Below are 16,138 nucleotides of genomic sequence, written 5' to 3'. Positions count from 1 at the left end.
AAGCAGCCCGTCCTCCTGAAGTGGTCTTTCAGAGGGGAACAGACGATATCAGCACCCCTTACGTCTGCTCAGCTCAAGACATCTACCACAAACTACCCAGTTGAAAAACACAACAGGAAATTTTAACAGTCTGTCGTATTTTGGGACGTTGTTTCTGTAGTTCTGTTGTCTGTAGTTCTGTTGCCTGTAGTGTGACGTCCTGTAGTAGAAAGTTCTGTAGTTCTTGATCAATATTTAATGAAAAATTGACATAGACGTCCGTAAGGTTATGTAAATTTGTTAGTACAAAAAGAAAAACATAAAAGTAAAAAAAATGAAAAAAAAACGTCTTTGCCTAGGATTCGAACATGCGACCTCACGATTCCGAGTCCGGCATCTTACCACTGCACCACCACTGACTTTTTTTTTCTTTATTGCCTGTTTGCAGCACAAACCAATAACACATTCAAACGCTAAAACATGTCAACCACACTTCCCAGTTAATAATAATAATAATATTTGGGGTTTTACGTGCCAAAACCACTTTCTGATTATGAGGCACGCCGTAGTGGAGGACTCCGGAAATTTTGACCACCTGGGGTTCTTTAACGTGCACCTAAATCTAAGCACACGGGTGTTTTCGCATTTCGCCCCCATCGAAATGCGGCCGCCGTGGCCGGGATTCGATCCCGCGACCTCGTGCTCAGCACACTTCCCAGTTGAAAAACACAACAGGAAATTTTGAGTCTGTCGTATTTTGGGACGCTGTTTCTGTAGTTCTGTTGCCTGTAGTTCTGTTGCCTGTAGTTCTGTTGCCTGTAGTTCTGTTGTCTGTAGTGTGACGTCCTGTAGTAGAAAGGTCTGTAGTTCGTGATCACTATTTAATTAAAATTTGACAGAGACCTCCTTAAGGATATGTAAATTTGTTAGTACCGAAAAAAAATATATAAAAGTGAAAAAAAAATTAAAAAAAAAACGTCCGCGGCCAGGATTCTAACTTGCGACCGCACGATTCCGAGCACGACATCTTACCACTGCACCACCGCTCACATGTTCTCCGAGAGTAAATTTTTGGCCTTTTGAATAGTACAATGTGCTGATGCGCTGGTGTTTACATTTGCGTTTTAAGGGTCAAGATGCGCTATCGCTCCACCGCGTCAGGTGCCGCATCTCTAGACGACCAAGAGTGTTCTTACCATCGACAGGTACATCATGGAGTGCTAGAACATCGATTTTGATGTACGATATCCATATTAAATGAGAAATTCAGAAATAGGCAACGGTGACTGTTAGGGTTGTTTCTGCTAATTTCGACAGTTGTCGCTCTTTCTTTACACTTTCGAGCGCGCATATAATTCTTGTGTTCAATGCAAAATAGCTACATAAACATTCGTGGATGAGTGTTCTTTCTGACAGCATACTGGCTTCTCACGGCAGCGCTGTACCAGATTAATGTGACCCGAGCGAGACAGCCTTTCACGCAACTTTGTGGAACAACCCAAAACTTCTTTTCCGCTTCGCATAAGCTTGGGAAATATTCCTGGGAAATTAGCTAATGTGTCAGTGTAACATCACATGTAAGTCCACAGGCCTGTGTGCCACATTTTACCAAATAAAACAAAACGGATGCGCAGCCATTCCCGCAGATGGTACGATTTTGATCAGCGGCCGATTTTAAGGAGACCGGCAGGGCGTTGCTGGTGCCGCGTCGTCACGGCACAATTATAAGTATTGGCCACGTCGACTTTAATACCGGTGTCCGTGCTATCAGCATTGCCGGCTTCAGAGAAGCGCGATTGAAAACCGCGCAAGAGAAAAGTGCAGTGTACATCACCGATCTGAAATTGACATACAATTTTAAAGGGCCGCGACGGAAGGCGCTTCTGTTGCGACTCCAGAACTCTTGGCCCTCGCGACCGAATGTTTCTGTTGCGACGTCAGAATTGGTGTCGTAACGTCGGGGTCGCTGTCACGATATAAAGCTGTTGTTCCGACTTCAGAACTCTTGTCGCGACAGAACGTTTCTGTTGCGACTTCATAACTCTTGGCCTTCGCGACAGAATGCTTCTGTTGCGACTTCAGAATCTCTGTCGTAATGTCAGAGATGTCTCTCAATTAAGAAACGTCAGGAACTTCTGCCGCACAACAGAATTTCTGTAGTTGCGGCAGGAATTCCTGTTGTCTTTTTCAACTGGGAATTTTTAAACTGAGTTATGTCTTCACAGTAGGTTATGTGTCAAAACTAAACTCCGTGCTACATATATGTAGTACACACTACAAAAGCTTGTCGCATAATTTCAGTGCACTTCTGTTGTCATCATTGGGTACATGTTGCGGCGATAGGTTTCTGTCGTACAACAACAGATCTCTGTAGTACAACAGAAGTTTGTCGCATTACTTCAGGGACACTTCTGTTATGACAATTGGGGGCCTGTTGCAGCGATAAGTTTCTGTCGTACACCAACAGTTCTCTGTAGTACAACAGAAGTTTGTCGCATTACTTCAGGGACACTTCTGTTATGACAATTGGGGGCCTGTTGCAGCGATAAGTTTCTGTCGTACACCAACAGTTCTCTGTAGTACAACAGAAGTTTGTCGCATTACTTCAGGAACACTTCTGTTGTGACAATTGGGGGCCTGTTGCCACGATAGGTTTCTGTAGTATTTCAACAGCTCTCTGTAGCACTACAGAATTTTCTTGAGTTACTTCAGGAACATTTCTGTTGAGACAACAGGGTGCCTGTTGTGCTGACAAATTTTTCTGTAGTACTACAAAAATCTGTTGTAGAGCTCCAGCTTTCTGTTGTAACAACAGACATACGACAGAGTGTACTTCTGTAGTCACAACAAGAAATGTCTGTTGTACATCAGAAAAGTCTGTCGCTCCGTCAGGAATCTGTAGTTACTACAGAAAAATCCTGTTGTACAACAGAAATTTCTGTAGTTGCGACAGGAATTCCTGTTGTCTTTTTCAACTGGGTTTGGCTAACATTATATATTAAAATCGCTTCAGCTTGATCAGTTCATCAAGAATAGCCACCCACTCGGGAGGTTCACTCTGGGCACGATATATTTCCCGAATATACGCGACACTTTCGATGAAGTTTATTCTCGCCGGACGGGTATCGACATCCGAGTGTCGCACTGCCATTCTCGTTTTCCACAGACTGTGGAGGCCAAGGAGCATAAACATATCGTACGGAACTCCTCCTTCGTTATCGGTTGGCAAATATCGAATACCAAGAGGTGTAATCGGTAGTTCTTTTTTAAGTGTACGTTGCAAGACATCCCAATGAAATATTGGATCCCAGCAATCGATGAAAACGTGTTCAATGGTCTCTGGCTTTTTACAAAGTAAGCAGTTTACTGTCCATGGCACATATATTCCTTTTTCGTCTAACCATGTTTTTACGGGTAGCGTGTTTGTGTGTAGCTTAAAGAAAAACGTCAGTGGTGGTGCAGTTAGACCCTCTCAAAATGCACCACCACTGACTTTTTTTCTTTCTTTCATGGTATTTATTACAGTAGCAGCAACGCGATATTCACCAGTTGTGCATAGTCAGAGAATGGAGAGCACAATCATAGTCACTCAGAGAAAAGGCATCGTTCATACAGTGGGTAGAAATGGGGCTTCACTTTAGAAGGGTGGTAAGGATAGGCACCTCACCAAAATGGGGTACCAGTCCGGCTGGGTATCAAGTCCATCATAAACCTGCTTTAGGTGTAGTGTCATTTGGATGAAATTCACCCTTGTAGGTACAACCGTTTCGGCGTTTCGGTCCATCATTCGCGTTTTCCACAAACTGTGCATTCCGATGAGAAAAAACATATCGAAAGGTGCACTATTGTCAGCGGTCGGCAGCAGGTATCGCACAGTATGAGCGTTGATGTCAAAGTCTTTTTTCAAAGTCCGTTGGAGGACATCCCAAAATAGTATGGCGTCGGTGCAGCTAATAAAACAGTGTTCAATCGTCTCTGGCACGTCACAAAGGCGACAGTTAACAGAAGAGACAAAGATACCCTTTTTCTGTAGCCATGTTTTAACCGGTATTGTTTCACTATGAAGTTTATAAAAGAATGTTTTGCAGCAAGGGGATATATACATTTTACGAACTCGCTTTAGAACATCGTGACCTGGCCATTGAATGTATAGTGATCGGTAAAATGGAGGCGGAAAAAGCATGGACAATAGATCTTTGTATAACGTTTTACGCGACACAGAGTACAAGTATTCAGGGGAAAACCGAACTGTCAGGAAACGAACCGCCAAGTAAACTTCTTGCATGAACCCCCACAAGCATAAACGCGAAGAAAAATTCGAAGAAACGATTAAATCAGGTAAAGCATTAACAAGTGTGACTTGCATGAATGACCGAATTATAGGATGTGATGTATCGCGAAAAAAGAAGAAACGAGACACTATTTGCCGCACATAAAGATGTACTAAACCCAGTCCACCTTCACTAACGGGCCTGAAAATATTGTCTCGCCTCATGGGCTCAAAAGTGGAAGACCATACGAAGGTCGCAAAGATTCGGTGAAAGCGTTGGATGTAGAGCCTGGCACAATGTATAACTTGCAATACATAGTAAATTTTTGTTGCCAAGAACTTATTGCAGGCCTCGGCTTTCCCAAAAATAGAAAGTCGATGTGGGATGAATGTCTGGGCGTAACCTTGCAGGGCAGAAACCTGTTCTTTCCAATAGTGTGCGCTTAATTTATATGCGTCTAGCGGCACGCCGAGATACTTTGGCGGGACACCGGCCCAATTAACGCCTGCAAACTGTTCTGGTGTATAGCACCATGCGCCAAACCATAAGCCTAAGCTTTTTGCGGAGTTCATTCGTGCTCCTGATACGCTGCCAAATTCCTCTATTGTTGATACTACCTTTTCAACACTGGACTTATCCGTGCAGAAGAACGCTAAATCATCTGCATAAGCTAAGACCTTTACTTCATTACCATGACAATGACATCGCAGAACCGCCCGTGGAAAAGGAAAGTAGCGAAGAGAAAGAAGTGCCCGCTACCACGCAGACAGTTTCCGCCCAGCCAGCGAATGAGACAGCCGCTGATGACTCATCTGCTACACCGAAGCACGTCAACACGTGCGCTATGCTGTCAGAAGACAGACGAAGTAGCGCGGATACGTCAATTCCGAAGCGCCGTGCGACGAACAGATCAGAATCAAGCACGGACAGCGAGACGACCAGTACCACAAGGAAAGCACGTCGCCGCAAAACATCGACACACTCAGGACAGTGCCGGCGATCAAGGTCCAGGAGCCCTGGTGAGGGTTCGGAGGGAGCCTCACCATTACCCTCTAGGACCGACCGCATAGAGAATTAAGTCTAAATAGTTGGTATTCACCATGGCCCTGTGCCAGCAACTTCTCTTCGCAACTTTGAACGTGAGAGGCCTTAGGTCTTTGCAGAAACAGGCGCAGCCTCGCCGGCTTTTGTCTAGGAAGCGGCTCGACTTCGTCGCCGTGCAGGAGACGAAGATTGAGAGTGATGACGAGACAGAAAGGGCTTTGCGACCTTTTCTGTCTGAATATAACGTCTGCGTTTCACACGCTCTTGGTTTATCCGCGGGCTGTTTCCTGTTTCTGAAAAAGAGCCTACTTTGTTCAGCACTTAGTTACCATGTAGACACTGAAGGCCGATATATATGCTGTGATTGTGTGTTGCAGGGTGTGTCATGGCGATTAGTCAACGTCTATGCATTTAATGACGCTGCAAAACGAATTGTCTTATTTGATACTGTGCGTAGTCTAATGGACTGTGATCGTTGCATTGTGTTAATGGGCGATTTCAATTGTGTATGTGATCCGTGCGATCGAAGCGGCATTAACACTCAGCGGGACAGGAGTGGTGAAGTTTTGTCTAACATAATAGAAAATGCAGGGCTCGTTGATATAGGAGTGTCGGGACAGGGAGCTCGCTCTTATACACGAATTCAAGGTCACTCTTATGCCCGCCTTGATCGGATTTATGTTTCTTCATCACTCCTCTCCCGGGAACTGTCCTGCACTACTATCCCAGTTTCGTTCTCGGATCATTGCATGGTTATCGCAAAGATTGGCGAGAAATCTGTAACCAATTTCCGACCACAGTGGGCACTCTGGAAGCTTAACTCTGAGCTCCTAAATGATCAGGATTTTATTAATCGCGTACGCATGACCCTAAAAAAATTCTCTTTCTACTGACTTGCCGTTATTTGCAGCTTGGGAACTCTTTAAACAAGAGGTTCGTACAGTGGCTATAGAAATTGGATCGCTGAAAGCATTCTATAGAAAGAATGAAGAAACAATACTTCTTAAGAGCCTACACAACCTTTACCAGATGGAATGCGAAATGCCAGGCACTTACATTGTTGACATAGAAAATCTTAAATGTGAGCTGCAAAAGTATGATGCACTGCACCACCACTGACATGCTTTTCGAGTGTACGTTTTGGCCATGTAAACAGTACGACGTGCTGATGCGCTGCTGTTTACATTTGCATTTTGAGAGCCGAGATCCGCTATCACTCCACCGCGTCAAGTGCCGCATCTCTAGAAGAGCAAGAGTGTTCGTACCATCGACAGGTACATCGTGCAGTGCTAGAACATCGATTTCGATGTGCGATATCCATATTAAATAAGAAATTCAGAAATAGACAACGCGTTGACTTTTACGGTTATTACTGCTAGTTTCTACAGTCGTCTCTCATTCTTTACACTTTTGAGCGCGCATATAATTCGTGTGTTCAATGCAAAATAGCTACATAAACATTCGTGGATGAGAGTTCTTTCTGACAGCATACTGGCTTCTCACGGCAGCGCTGTACCAGATTAATGAGACCCGAGCGAGACAGCTTTTCACGCAACTTTGTGGAACAACCGAAATCTTCTTTTCCGCTTCGCATAAGCTTGTGAAATATTCCTGGGAAATTAACTAATGTGTCAGTGTAACAGCACATGTAAGTCCACAGGCCTGTGTGCCACATCTTACCAAAAAAAAAAAAATGGATACGCAGCCATTCCCGCAGATGGTATGATTTTGATCAGCGGCCGATTTTGAGGATGCCGGTAGGGCGTTGTTGGTGCCGCGTCGTCACGGCACAATTATAACTATTCGCCACGTCGACTTTATTACCGGTGTCGGTGCCATCAGCATTGCCGGCTTCAGAGAAGCGCGATTGATTACCGCGCAAGAGAAAAGTACAGTGTACACCACCGATGCGAAAACATACAATTTTAAAGGACCGCGACGGAAAGCGCTTCTGTTGCGACTTCGGAACTCTTGGCCGTCGCGACCGAATGCTTCTGCTGCGGCGTCAGAATTGGTGTCGTAACGTCGGAGTCGCTGTCAGGATATAAAGATGTTGTTCCGACTTCAGAACTCTTGTTGTCGCGACAGAATGCTTCTGTTGCGAAATCAGAATTTCTGCCGTAATGTCAGAAATGTCTCCCAATTAAGAAATGTCAACAACTTCTGTCGTACAACAGAATTTCTGTAGTTGCGACAGGAATTCCTTTTGTCTTTTTCAACCGGGCACTACAGAAGCTTGTCGCATCACACAATTTCGGTGCACTTCTGTTGTCATCATTGGGTACATGTTGCGGCGATAGGTTTCCGTTGTGGAACAGTTCTCTGTAGTACAACAGAAGTTTGTCCATTACTTCAGGAACACTTCTGTTATGACAACTGGGGGCCTGTTGCAATGATAGGCTTCTGTCGTACAACAACATTTTTCTGTAGTACAACAGATGTTGGTCGCATTACTTCAGGAACACTTCTGTTGTTACAATTGGGGGCCTGTTGCCACAATAGGTTTCTGTAGTATTTCAACAGCTCTCTGTAGCACTACAGAAGTTTTTCGGGTTACTTCAGGAACATTTCTGTTGGGACAACAGGGTGCCTGTAGTGATGACAATTTTTTCTGTAGTACTACAAAAATCTGTTGTAGAGCTTCAGCTTTCTGTTGTAACAACAGACATACGACAGACTGTACTTCTGTAGTAGCAACAACAAATGTCTGTTGTACATCAGAAAAGTCTGTCGCTCCATCAGGAATCTGTAGTTACTACAGAAAAATCCTGTTGTACAACAGAAATTTCTGTAGTACTACAAAAATCTGTTGTAGAGCTTCAGCTTTCTGTTGTAACAACAGACATACGACAGACTATACTTCTGTAGTAGCAACAACAAATGTCTGTTGTACATCAGAAAAGTCTGTCGCTCAATCAGGAATCTGTAGTTACTACAGAAAAATCCTGTTGTACAACAGAAATTTCTGTAGTACTGAACACAACCTCTGTTGTCATTTTCAACTGGGTACACATTAGTATATTACGTTCTGTTTACAACTGCAGTGAACGTGCCTCCACACTTCTGGAGGAAACATTAACCGACACTCCTACGCACTTCTTCGACACTTCAGAATATGAATATGGAGAAGCCAGCACCAGTCTCTGGTTATTGACTGAATGACTTGATCAAGGACCTGCTGAAACTCGGCAACATATAGGCACTTCACACCGCGAACAATTATTTAGTAAATAAAAAAGAAGTAAGCTGTCTCATATTGTGTCTTGTCATTCAAATGATGTCTACAACTTTCAGGGATCGAACCGAAGAGGCGGAAATGTGCTGTCTGCCATAGGCGATTTCTTGCTACAAACGTGTTCGGAAACAGTAAAAAATAAACAGACTGCCTATAATCACTATGTGGAGGCAACCGTGCACTTTCGTGACCGGATGACACAAGATATATTTTTTCACGTGAACGATTGTGGTGCCTCACCATCCTCGATTACGACCTTACGTGCATTAAGCTCCAAAATAGTGCATCATCATTGTGTCCACGCCTTTGTTTTTTTCAAATCACTTTTCGAATTAGAAAGTTGTAGAAAGGAGAACGAACCGGGCGCAGCCGCTGTGTTTCTTGAATAACGGAGTGTTTTCGTAGTGCACGAGTACAGTGACGTAAACTCATAGCCATACTGTACCTAGCAATTTTCCGTCATGTGTTTCAGCTACTTGTCACACTGTCTCCAGACATGTGCAGGACTGCATTAATTCGTCACGTCTCAAATCCTATTCTCGCTTCGTCGAGGCTACAGTTAAAATGGGTATAGTTGCATTTTATCGCTAGTGGCTCAAGAAATTCCTCCTCTAATTTGTCTCCCTTGCCCTCACTATCATGCGTATGTTGCGGATCGCTTTTTTCGATTGATAACGCTTGCTTTCTTCTCTTCCGCGGTGCAAGTTGTCATTCCGAATTCCTAAATGGCGGACAGCGGCCATGGAAACACATGTAACGTAGACGAAACTTCAAAACACCTCTTGTATGATTGCCTGCCATACGGAGAAGATCGGCTGGCCATATGGAAAGCTTTAGGGAACCTACAGACATTTTACAGAAGCGAAGATTCTGGGACAGTGGCCACGTACTTCAACAATGTGGAATACAATACCACAAATGCATTGCAGCGTTTCTTTTTCTTTTTCTTTTGTCGATGCACCCACCTGTATGACTACTTGTGACTAACTGATCAACAACCACTTCATTGTGTATGTGTTCGTGCATACTGTGAACTCCCCTACTCCATTTCAACCTTTCCTCTCCTTCTCGCCCCTTGCCCTGTGCAGCGTTGCCAATAGGGCTCAGCCTGGTTAACCTCCAGCCTTTCCGGTATGACTTCCCTCGAAGTTTCTCTTGAAATATTCTCATATTAAAGTAATCATAAGGTAAAATATATCGCATGGACGGCGCTGCAAATTGATATAAATTTTTTCCGGCTGTCCCTGCTTGTGGGCCAAAGAAGGTGACAGTCGGAGTTTGCGCAAGGTCAAGGCCTGTGCTTGCAAATCTCGTTAACTCGTTGCTCGTGGCTGTATGAAAATGCGTTACATCCCATTGTGGAACCTTTTAATATACATCAGTTCACATAAGAGAAGATGAGAAAGGTCACTGTACTCATCCACGCAATGCCCAGCCGTGGCGATCCAGTACTTGTTCAGGATGGCGCCTCCACAGCGATGAGTGCTTGAAAATCCAAAGAAAGACGTCCTTCGTACGGAAACCTGCGGTCGGGGAGAAGAAATAATAACGAAAGCTGTTTTTTATTCTTCGGTTAAATTGACGACCACTGTTCTTAAGATTACGATCAAGGTTGTGCTCAGGCGTGAGATATATAATGATCATGAACAGCGCTGACTAGGCAGTAAGACTGTGATATCTCAGTAGCTCGCGTAAGTAGCGCATTACACCTGTCAGCGTATTATGACCACCATCAGTCGATGGTGGCTTTATCACCTGTAGGTTTACGACACATATGTGCTCCTGGTTGGTCGAACAGAAAAATTGACTCTCCATCCCGGCCCGGCGAAGCTGTTGCAAAATCAGCACTACAACTGCTTAGAGGGGGTATGCAATGTTTAATTGATGGTTCGGATGCTTGTTTTGAGCTTGTTTTTTGTTGAAACTTGTGCTGTTCTGTTTGTTGCACGGTTGATTCCAATGAATGTATGCGCTGTTCGCTTCACTTTGCTGAGTACTTGTGGCCTCTGCCTTAGTGGAGGGGGCGGGGGGGGGGGAGGCGTTATGAGCCATTGCATTTTTCCTTGCTTTCCTTGATTAGCCATTGCTGATGATGATAACTTTTGCTCACGGATGGACACGAACAATGCCAACCACCGAGAAACTAACGGCGTCGCCATAAAACGCCTTCCCGAGTAATATTATAAGCGGCAAAACTTAAATAGCGAATCAACAGCCACGCACTGCGGTGGGATTAGCGGCTATGCTGTTGCATTGCAAAGCACGAGGTCACAAGATCTCAAATCCTGGCCACGGCAGCCACATTTGGAAGGGGTCGAAATACAAAAATGTCCGTGTCCCGCGCATTGTGGGCACGGTAAAGAGCCCCAGCTGGTGAAAATTATTCCGCAGTCCCCCATTATGGCGTGCCTCATAATCACATCGTTTTGGCACGTAAAACCCCAGACCTTTTAGGGCATACACACAGGCTACATCAGAGCCTGTGTATGTCCTGATCATTCAAGATCGTGTGAAATGTGTTTAATATTTTTTTCAAGTACGCCGCTTAATCAAATGGGGGTTACCAACTAACCCATCAGTACCTGTTAAGCAATGTTACCTATAAGATCTCCGGTCCGGCATAGCAACGTGTTAATCGAAATTGCACACGTATAGCTTTCTAGTTAGGCGGCGAGCCAGCCTAGCCTTACGGCTACGCAGGCGTGTCACCTTACAAAAAATACCGAATAGGCTGCCCAGCATACGCGTTTCTAAAATGGCAAATAGAGGCAAGGCGCTTTACGATACGAAATATTTGCTGTAGATAGTTACCTCAAACGCAGATATTCAGTGACAGCGTGCGTTGTTTGACACTTCATTTCCATTTTATCAGTGAGTGCTAAAGTTCACAGGCCTGCTTATGTCGTACTTTCTGAAATGAAGTAATAACCTTACGTAAGCAGCAATGTTATCAAAGCTCTCTTGATTCAAACAGCCATTTCTGGGGCATGGTTACGTATGCGACAACTTTGGCATATATATTATAGCTCAGCCGCCATCTATTTCGATGATTTACTCCTTTCATGGAGTACAGTGTACATCGTGGCGATGTTCTATAGGTGTAAGGAGCTGTAAGCACTTGAACCCGATCTCGTCGGAGAGCGGATAAATGCAATCTCATGCTCCAACAGCTGATATCTGCTCAGTAATGCACTGAACGAAAATTTCTGAACATGCTCTTCGCCGGCAGCTAGTTCCCTATCGCGGCAAGAGATGCAGGCTAGCTGACGAACTATTGGAGCCGTCTTATAACATTAAATTAGCAAAGGAAACGACAAGTGTGCCTTACAACGCCAAGTGACCACCGAGAATATGCATATATATACGATCTCTCTATAAGGTTTCCATATTTATGCCGTGTTGTCGTAGTGGCATACCGCAGCGACGTCACATCACAGCGAAAGAGCCGAGAGCTTAGTATGAAATGGTTTGATTAGATGGAACGTTTGCCCTGTGCTCTCTGTGCGAAAAGTTGTCTCAACAAGTCACGACATGATACGTATATTTGTCATGTGGTCTGCCGTACCCTACCGCTGACATGGGCTCCCGTTTCGCAAGGTCAATGCTACGCCGGTGTAGTTAGAAAAGTGACTCTCTGGGTTGCGTCAAGTGATATTTTCTCTTCTACTCCGTATCGGCCATTCGCGCTACGCGAATAACTATTAATAATAGCTGTTAGGCTATTGAGACAATTCCCTAGCGGTCGTTTCAGGATACATGAGTGAGTTCTATATATATATGTATATGCAAGCGAGCATATTTTCCTAAGTGTTTACCATTATTTTCGTGAAGTCTCGCTTATTAATACTGATTTGAGAACATTCTGCCGTGGTTCCCGATTAATATAAACGTAGTCAAGCGTCGTTAGGGACTTTTAGCGTGTCCGGTATTCGGGCAAGCGCGGGCGGTTTTCCGGTTTAGCGGGGGCGTCAAGGTGAGCGGCCCGATTGGTGGCGCCAGCTGGTGGCGCAAAGCTTAACCACACAAACACAGAACTAATTACTGTATTCTGCTTAGCTGCTGGGGTAAATTTTCGACAGTGGCGTAATCGTGTTCACAATTATGCCGCTGCCAAAAATTTGCACGAGTGGCGAAGCAGGATATGGTGAGTTACTGCAGCTTTAGCTATGCGTTTGTCTGGTTGAGCTCTACAACACCAGGCGGCTTCACCGCTCACGTTTACGCCCCGACCATCCGGTAATCCGCCCAAACCGCTGCCGCTTACCGGAATAGCGTACAAGCTAAAGGTCTCTGTTACAGCGAAACGCGATCTGACAAATTAATGGGCATAACGAAGTAAATTACCTTCTCTAGGTCATCCTCATAAAGAGATTCCTACATGCAGTACATGCAATAATGAATATAACGAAGTAATGAATATAACGATATAATTCTGGCTCCCCCCTCAACTTCATTAAAACGAGGTTTGATTATTGTATTTATGACCTTTCTCTCAGGTCAGAAGGTCGCAAGCCTGATTGGGGAGGCATGATGCGCTTTCGTTCCCTTTGATGTGCCGTACTTGATCCCACTTGTATGTAATATATAGTAGGCCATATACCATGTGCACGACAAATTACCTCTACACAACGGAGTCATAATGTTACGGGCTTGACAGTGTCTGGTCACAGAGGATGTACAAGGCATAATACGCGTCAGGAGAGCGGAACACCCACTCTTTGCTTCAATCGTTCCGCATTCGATAGAACATGTTCTTTTTCCGCGTCATAAACTTTTGTATCTTTTTTTGACATATCTAACTTGCCTCATACGGCGGCGTTTACGTACCTGCCATGGCCACGCTCCGAACGCAGCGCTCTTTCCTCCCACGACCTTGGTTTGCGGCACGATGGACGGGACCCCGCACTCGCCTGTTCCAAGTGTACAAAAGAAAGTGTCAGCACAAGGTAAGCTACGTAACGCTTACCCATTGCCATAGATATGATCCAACAAGCTTTATTCCTGGTAAACTGACATCTATAGCTACAAAATATCAGTTTCTGTGAGCAAAGAAAGGAAGAGCATCTAAAAAACGCAAAGACAGAATGAAGCAGCTTCTCGAGAAAGTCATCGTTTAATACAGCGCATGGACAGATTTTTATAGCGAAGCTGCATAAGGCTAGAATCCAGGGATTCTTTCTCCTCTGTCGGCTGAAAACTATCATCAATGGCTCATACCCCCGTGAGCATTCATGCCCCCGTAAGCAAGCAAAAAGCGCAATAGCTCATGGTCCCGTAATGAAGGGGGTACAAACATTCAGCAAAGGGAAGCGAACAGTGCTAACATTCTTTGGAATCACGCATACAACGTACAGAACAGCATACGTTCCAATAGAGAACAAGCTCAAAACAAGCGTATAACTGATAATACGGCACTCGTAATAACAAAGCAAAGCACGTAGCCCTCCCCGCATACGTTTCCCGGTAAGTATTACTGTTGGGCAAGCTGTCACGGTGACGTAAGCTTGCGACGTCACCGTGACGCTTCCCGGCAACCGCAGCTTTCTTGCGGATGCGCGGAGCCGAGCGCGACGGTGTTGTTGCAAGGAATCGAGCGGGCCGCGCCGTTCGGGAAAGGGGTTTGTGTTTGAGTTTCCGGGTAACAGAATTGTGTTTTCTGCTATATTCAAAATAAACTCCGACGCCATCGTGTCCGTAGGTTCTGTTTAAGTCGTACTTTACGATTTTTCTGCCGTATGTTACTTTGAGAAATTCAATTACTTCAGGAATGCATCTGCGCCTGCGTGGTTGTGGTTCGGAATGATTTTTCGCCAAGCGACGTCTGTTTTTTGCGACACGAGGCCTTCAACGCTATCGTGTCGTTCATAACCGTTGTGTGCACTGTATGTATCGAACATCATTTTGTATAATGTGACAATTAGTTAATGCGTAGCTATGCTTTTCGGTGTGCCGATGGGGTTATATGTTAGTGAGTGAGGACTCGGACACTACATTGAAAACGGGCCGTGTATACAATATGCTTCATACTTTGTGTATGTTATCGTCCTGGTGGAATTGTGCCGTGATTGTGACTCTGTTCGTGTCGTCTCTTGTTGAACTAAACTCCTTCTAAACACGCTGCGTTGAAAATGCACCCTGCTGTATCACAATTACCACCTGAAGCGGAAGTCCGATGCGGCCCCGTTGTCCCCTAGCGCCGCATATTTTCAATTCTTCAAGGATGTCTCCCTTTCTTTTCCAATTTGCTTAAATTTCCTGATAAATTGTTTGGCGTGTCCACTATAGGTAATTACACGCCGTTTCAGCAACTACATGCAGCTCGTCTAAAGCTACAGGTATCGACAGCTCACCAGGAAAGACTACCGAAGCTTCACGCTCTGTCGTTGTTAGAAGGGAGCCCTCAGTTACTGGAGGGATTGCTGCATGATGTACTTCCCGCAGCGTCACCCTGTCCAGAGGAGAAGCTAGGTACTGAAGGGTGGTCACTTTGTGTATGCTTCTCTGCATTACAGAACTGTTTTGCGACAAAGCCACTATATAGCCCATATAAGACCCTTGCATATGCGTGAGACTATTGTAGCGCCTTTTGATGTGTTGGAATTAGTATTTCATCACTGCGGGTCTTTGTGCCCTTGTCGCTTATTAAGCGCCAGCTAACGGCGCTCCGCCTGACCGTCTGTCCGTGCGTCTGTATATCGGTGTGTGTGTGTGTGTGTGTGTGTGTGTTTGTGTGTGTGTGCGTGTGTGTGTGCCTTTACATCGCTTTTTATCGTTTATGTGATCGACCTGAACCAGTTCTTTGCGCCTCCGGTCTGTCCCCTTCCTCGTCCGATCGAAGAAGAGGACGCGAAACAATGTCGTCACGCAACGAAAGATGAGCAGCCCGGCTGACTGCGGAGCGCACAGCCTGTACGAAACGGGTGCAGGAAAACGCGTTACTTGAAATCCGGATGCAAGCGATAGAATGTCAGTGAAAAAAACCTGTAGCCCCCTCTGCCGTATTTCATGTGCCCGCGGCACGGTGTTTCGTAGTGCCATACAAACGTATGCCCTGACGATCCTCAGCATCGCTGCTCTGCAACTCGCTTCGCCGTGCAAAGCACCTGGCCACCTATCGTCGCTATAACTCGTTATCACCGCCAGTAAAAGCTCAAACCTGGTCAATAACCTCCTTCGATCATTTTATAGGCTACTCACGGTGCGAAGGACAGTGAGGCAGCCGATGGCTCCTTCTAAAACATGCGGCGTTTATCATGTATGCCAGGATTAGGCGTTTCTTGGCGCTTCCCCGCTTGATAGAGAAGTGCACGCAGAGGTGTCACGAATACCGAGTCTAGAAAGCTCACTTTTTTGAGACACGATCTCTGCACCATGCTCTCACTTCATGGATAATCATGCCGGCACGTAAGTTAAACGCGAAGCCGGAGTGCAATTACGTATTTTATGACGCCACGCGAAAAGTGTTACAGCCGGTCGGCTACCGCTGACCAGCTATCACGGCACTGATTTATGCGCTCGCGTAATCCTGAACACTCATCGGCGAGCTGTGGCGAACGTCGAAAGCGCGCCGTGGCGTAGCTTCTCCCGCGCAGGCTTTGAGGTTATGACT

The 16,138-nt window shown here is 45.3% G+C and overlaps 1 protein-coding gene across 1 annotated transcript in view; it reads right to left on the bottom strand.

The window, feature by feature from the left end:
• LOC135907145 (serine proteinase stubble-like) overlaps positions 1-16,138 on the bottom strand; it is a 140,671-nt gene that overhangs the window by 35,196 nt on the left and 89,337 nt on the right. Inside the window, exons 4-5 of the mRNA XM_065438797.1 lie at positions 13,357-13,439; positions 9,946-10,052 (exon numbers count right to left, since the gene is read on the bottom strand). Coding sequence (XP_065294869.1) covers positions 9,946-10,052; positions 13,357-13,439 — 190 coding nt within the window. The remainder of the gene's footprint in view (positions 1-9,945; positions 10,053-13,356; positions 13,440-16,138) is intronic.

This window comes from Dermacentor albipictus, chromosome 4, assembly GCF_038994185.2.
Source record: "Dermacentor albipictus isolate Rhodes 1998 colony chromosome 4, USDA_Dalb.pri_finalv2, whole genome shotgun sequence".
In the NCBI taxonomy this organism is placed as follows: Eukaryota; Metazoa; Arthropoda; class Arachnida; order Ixodida; family Ixodidae; genus Dermacentor; species Dermacentor albipictus.
Note: the sequence above shows the minus strand (reverse complement) of the source record. Positions and strands in the feature narration are given on the sequence as shown.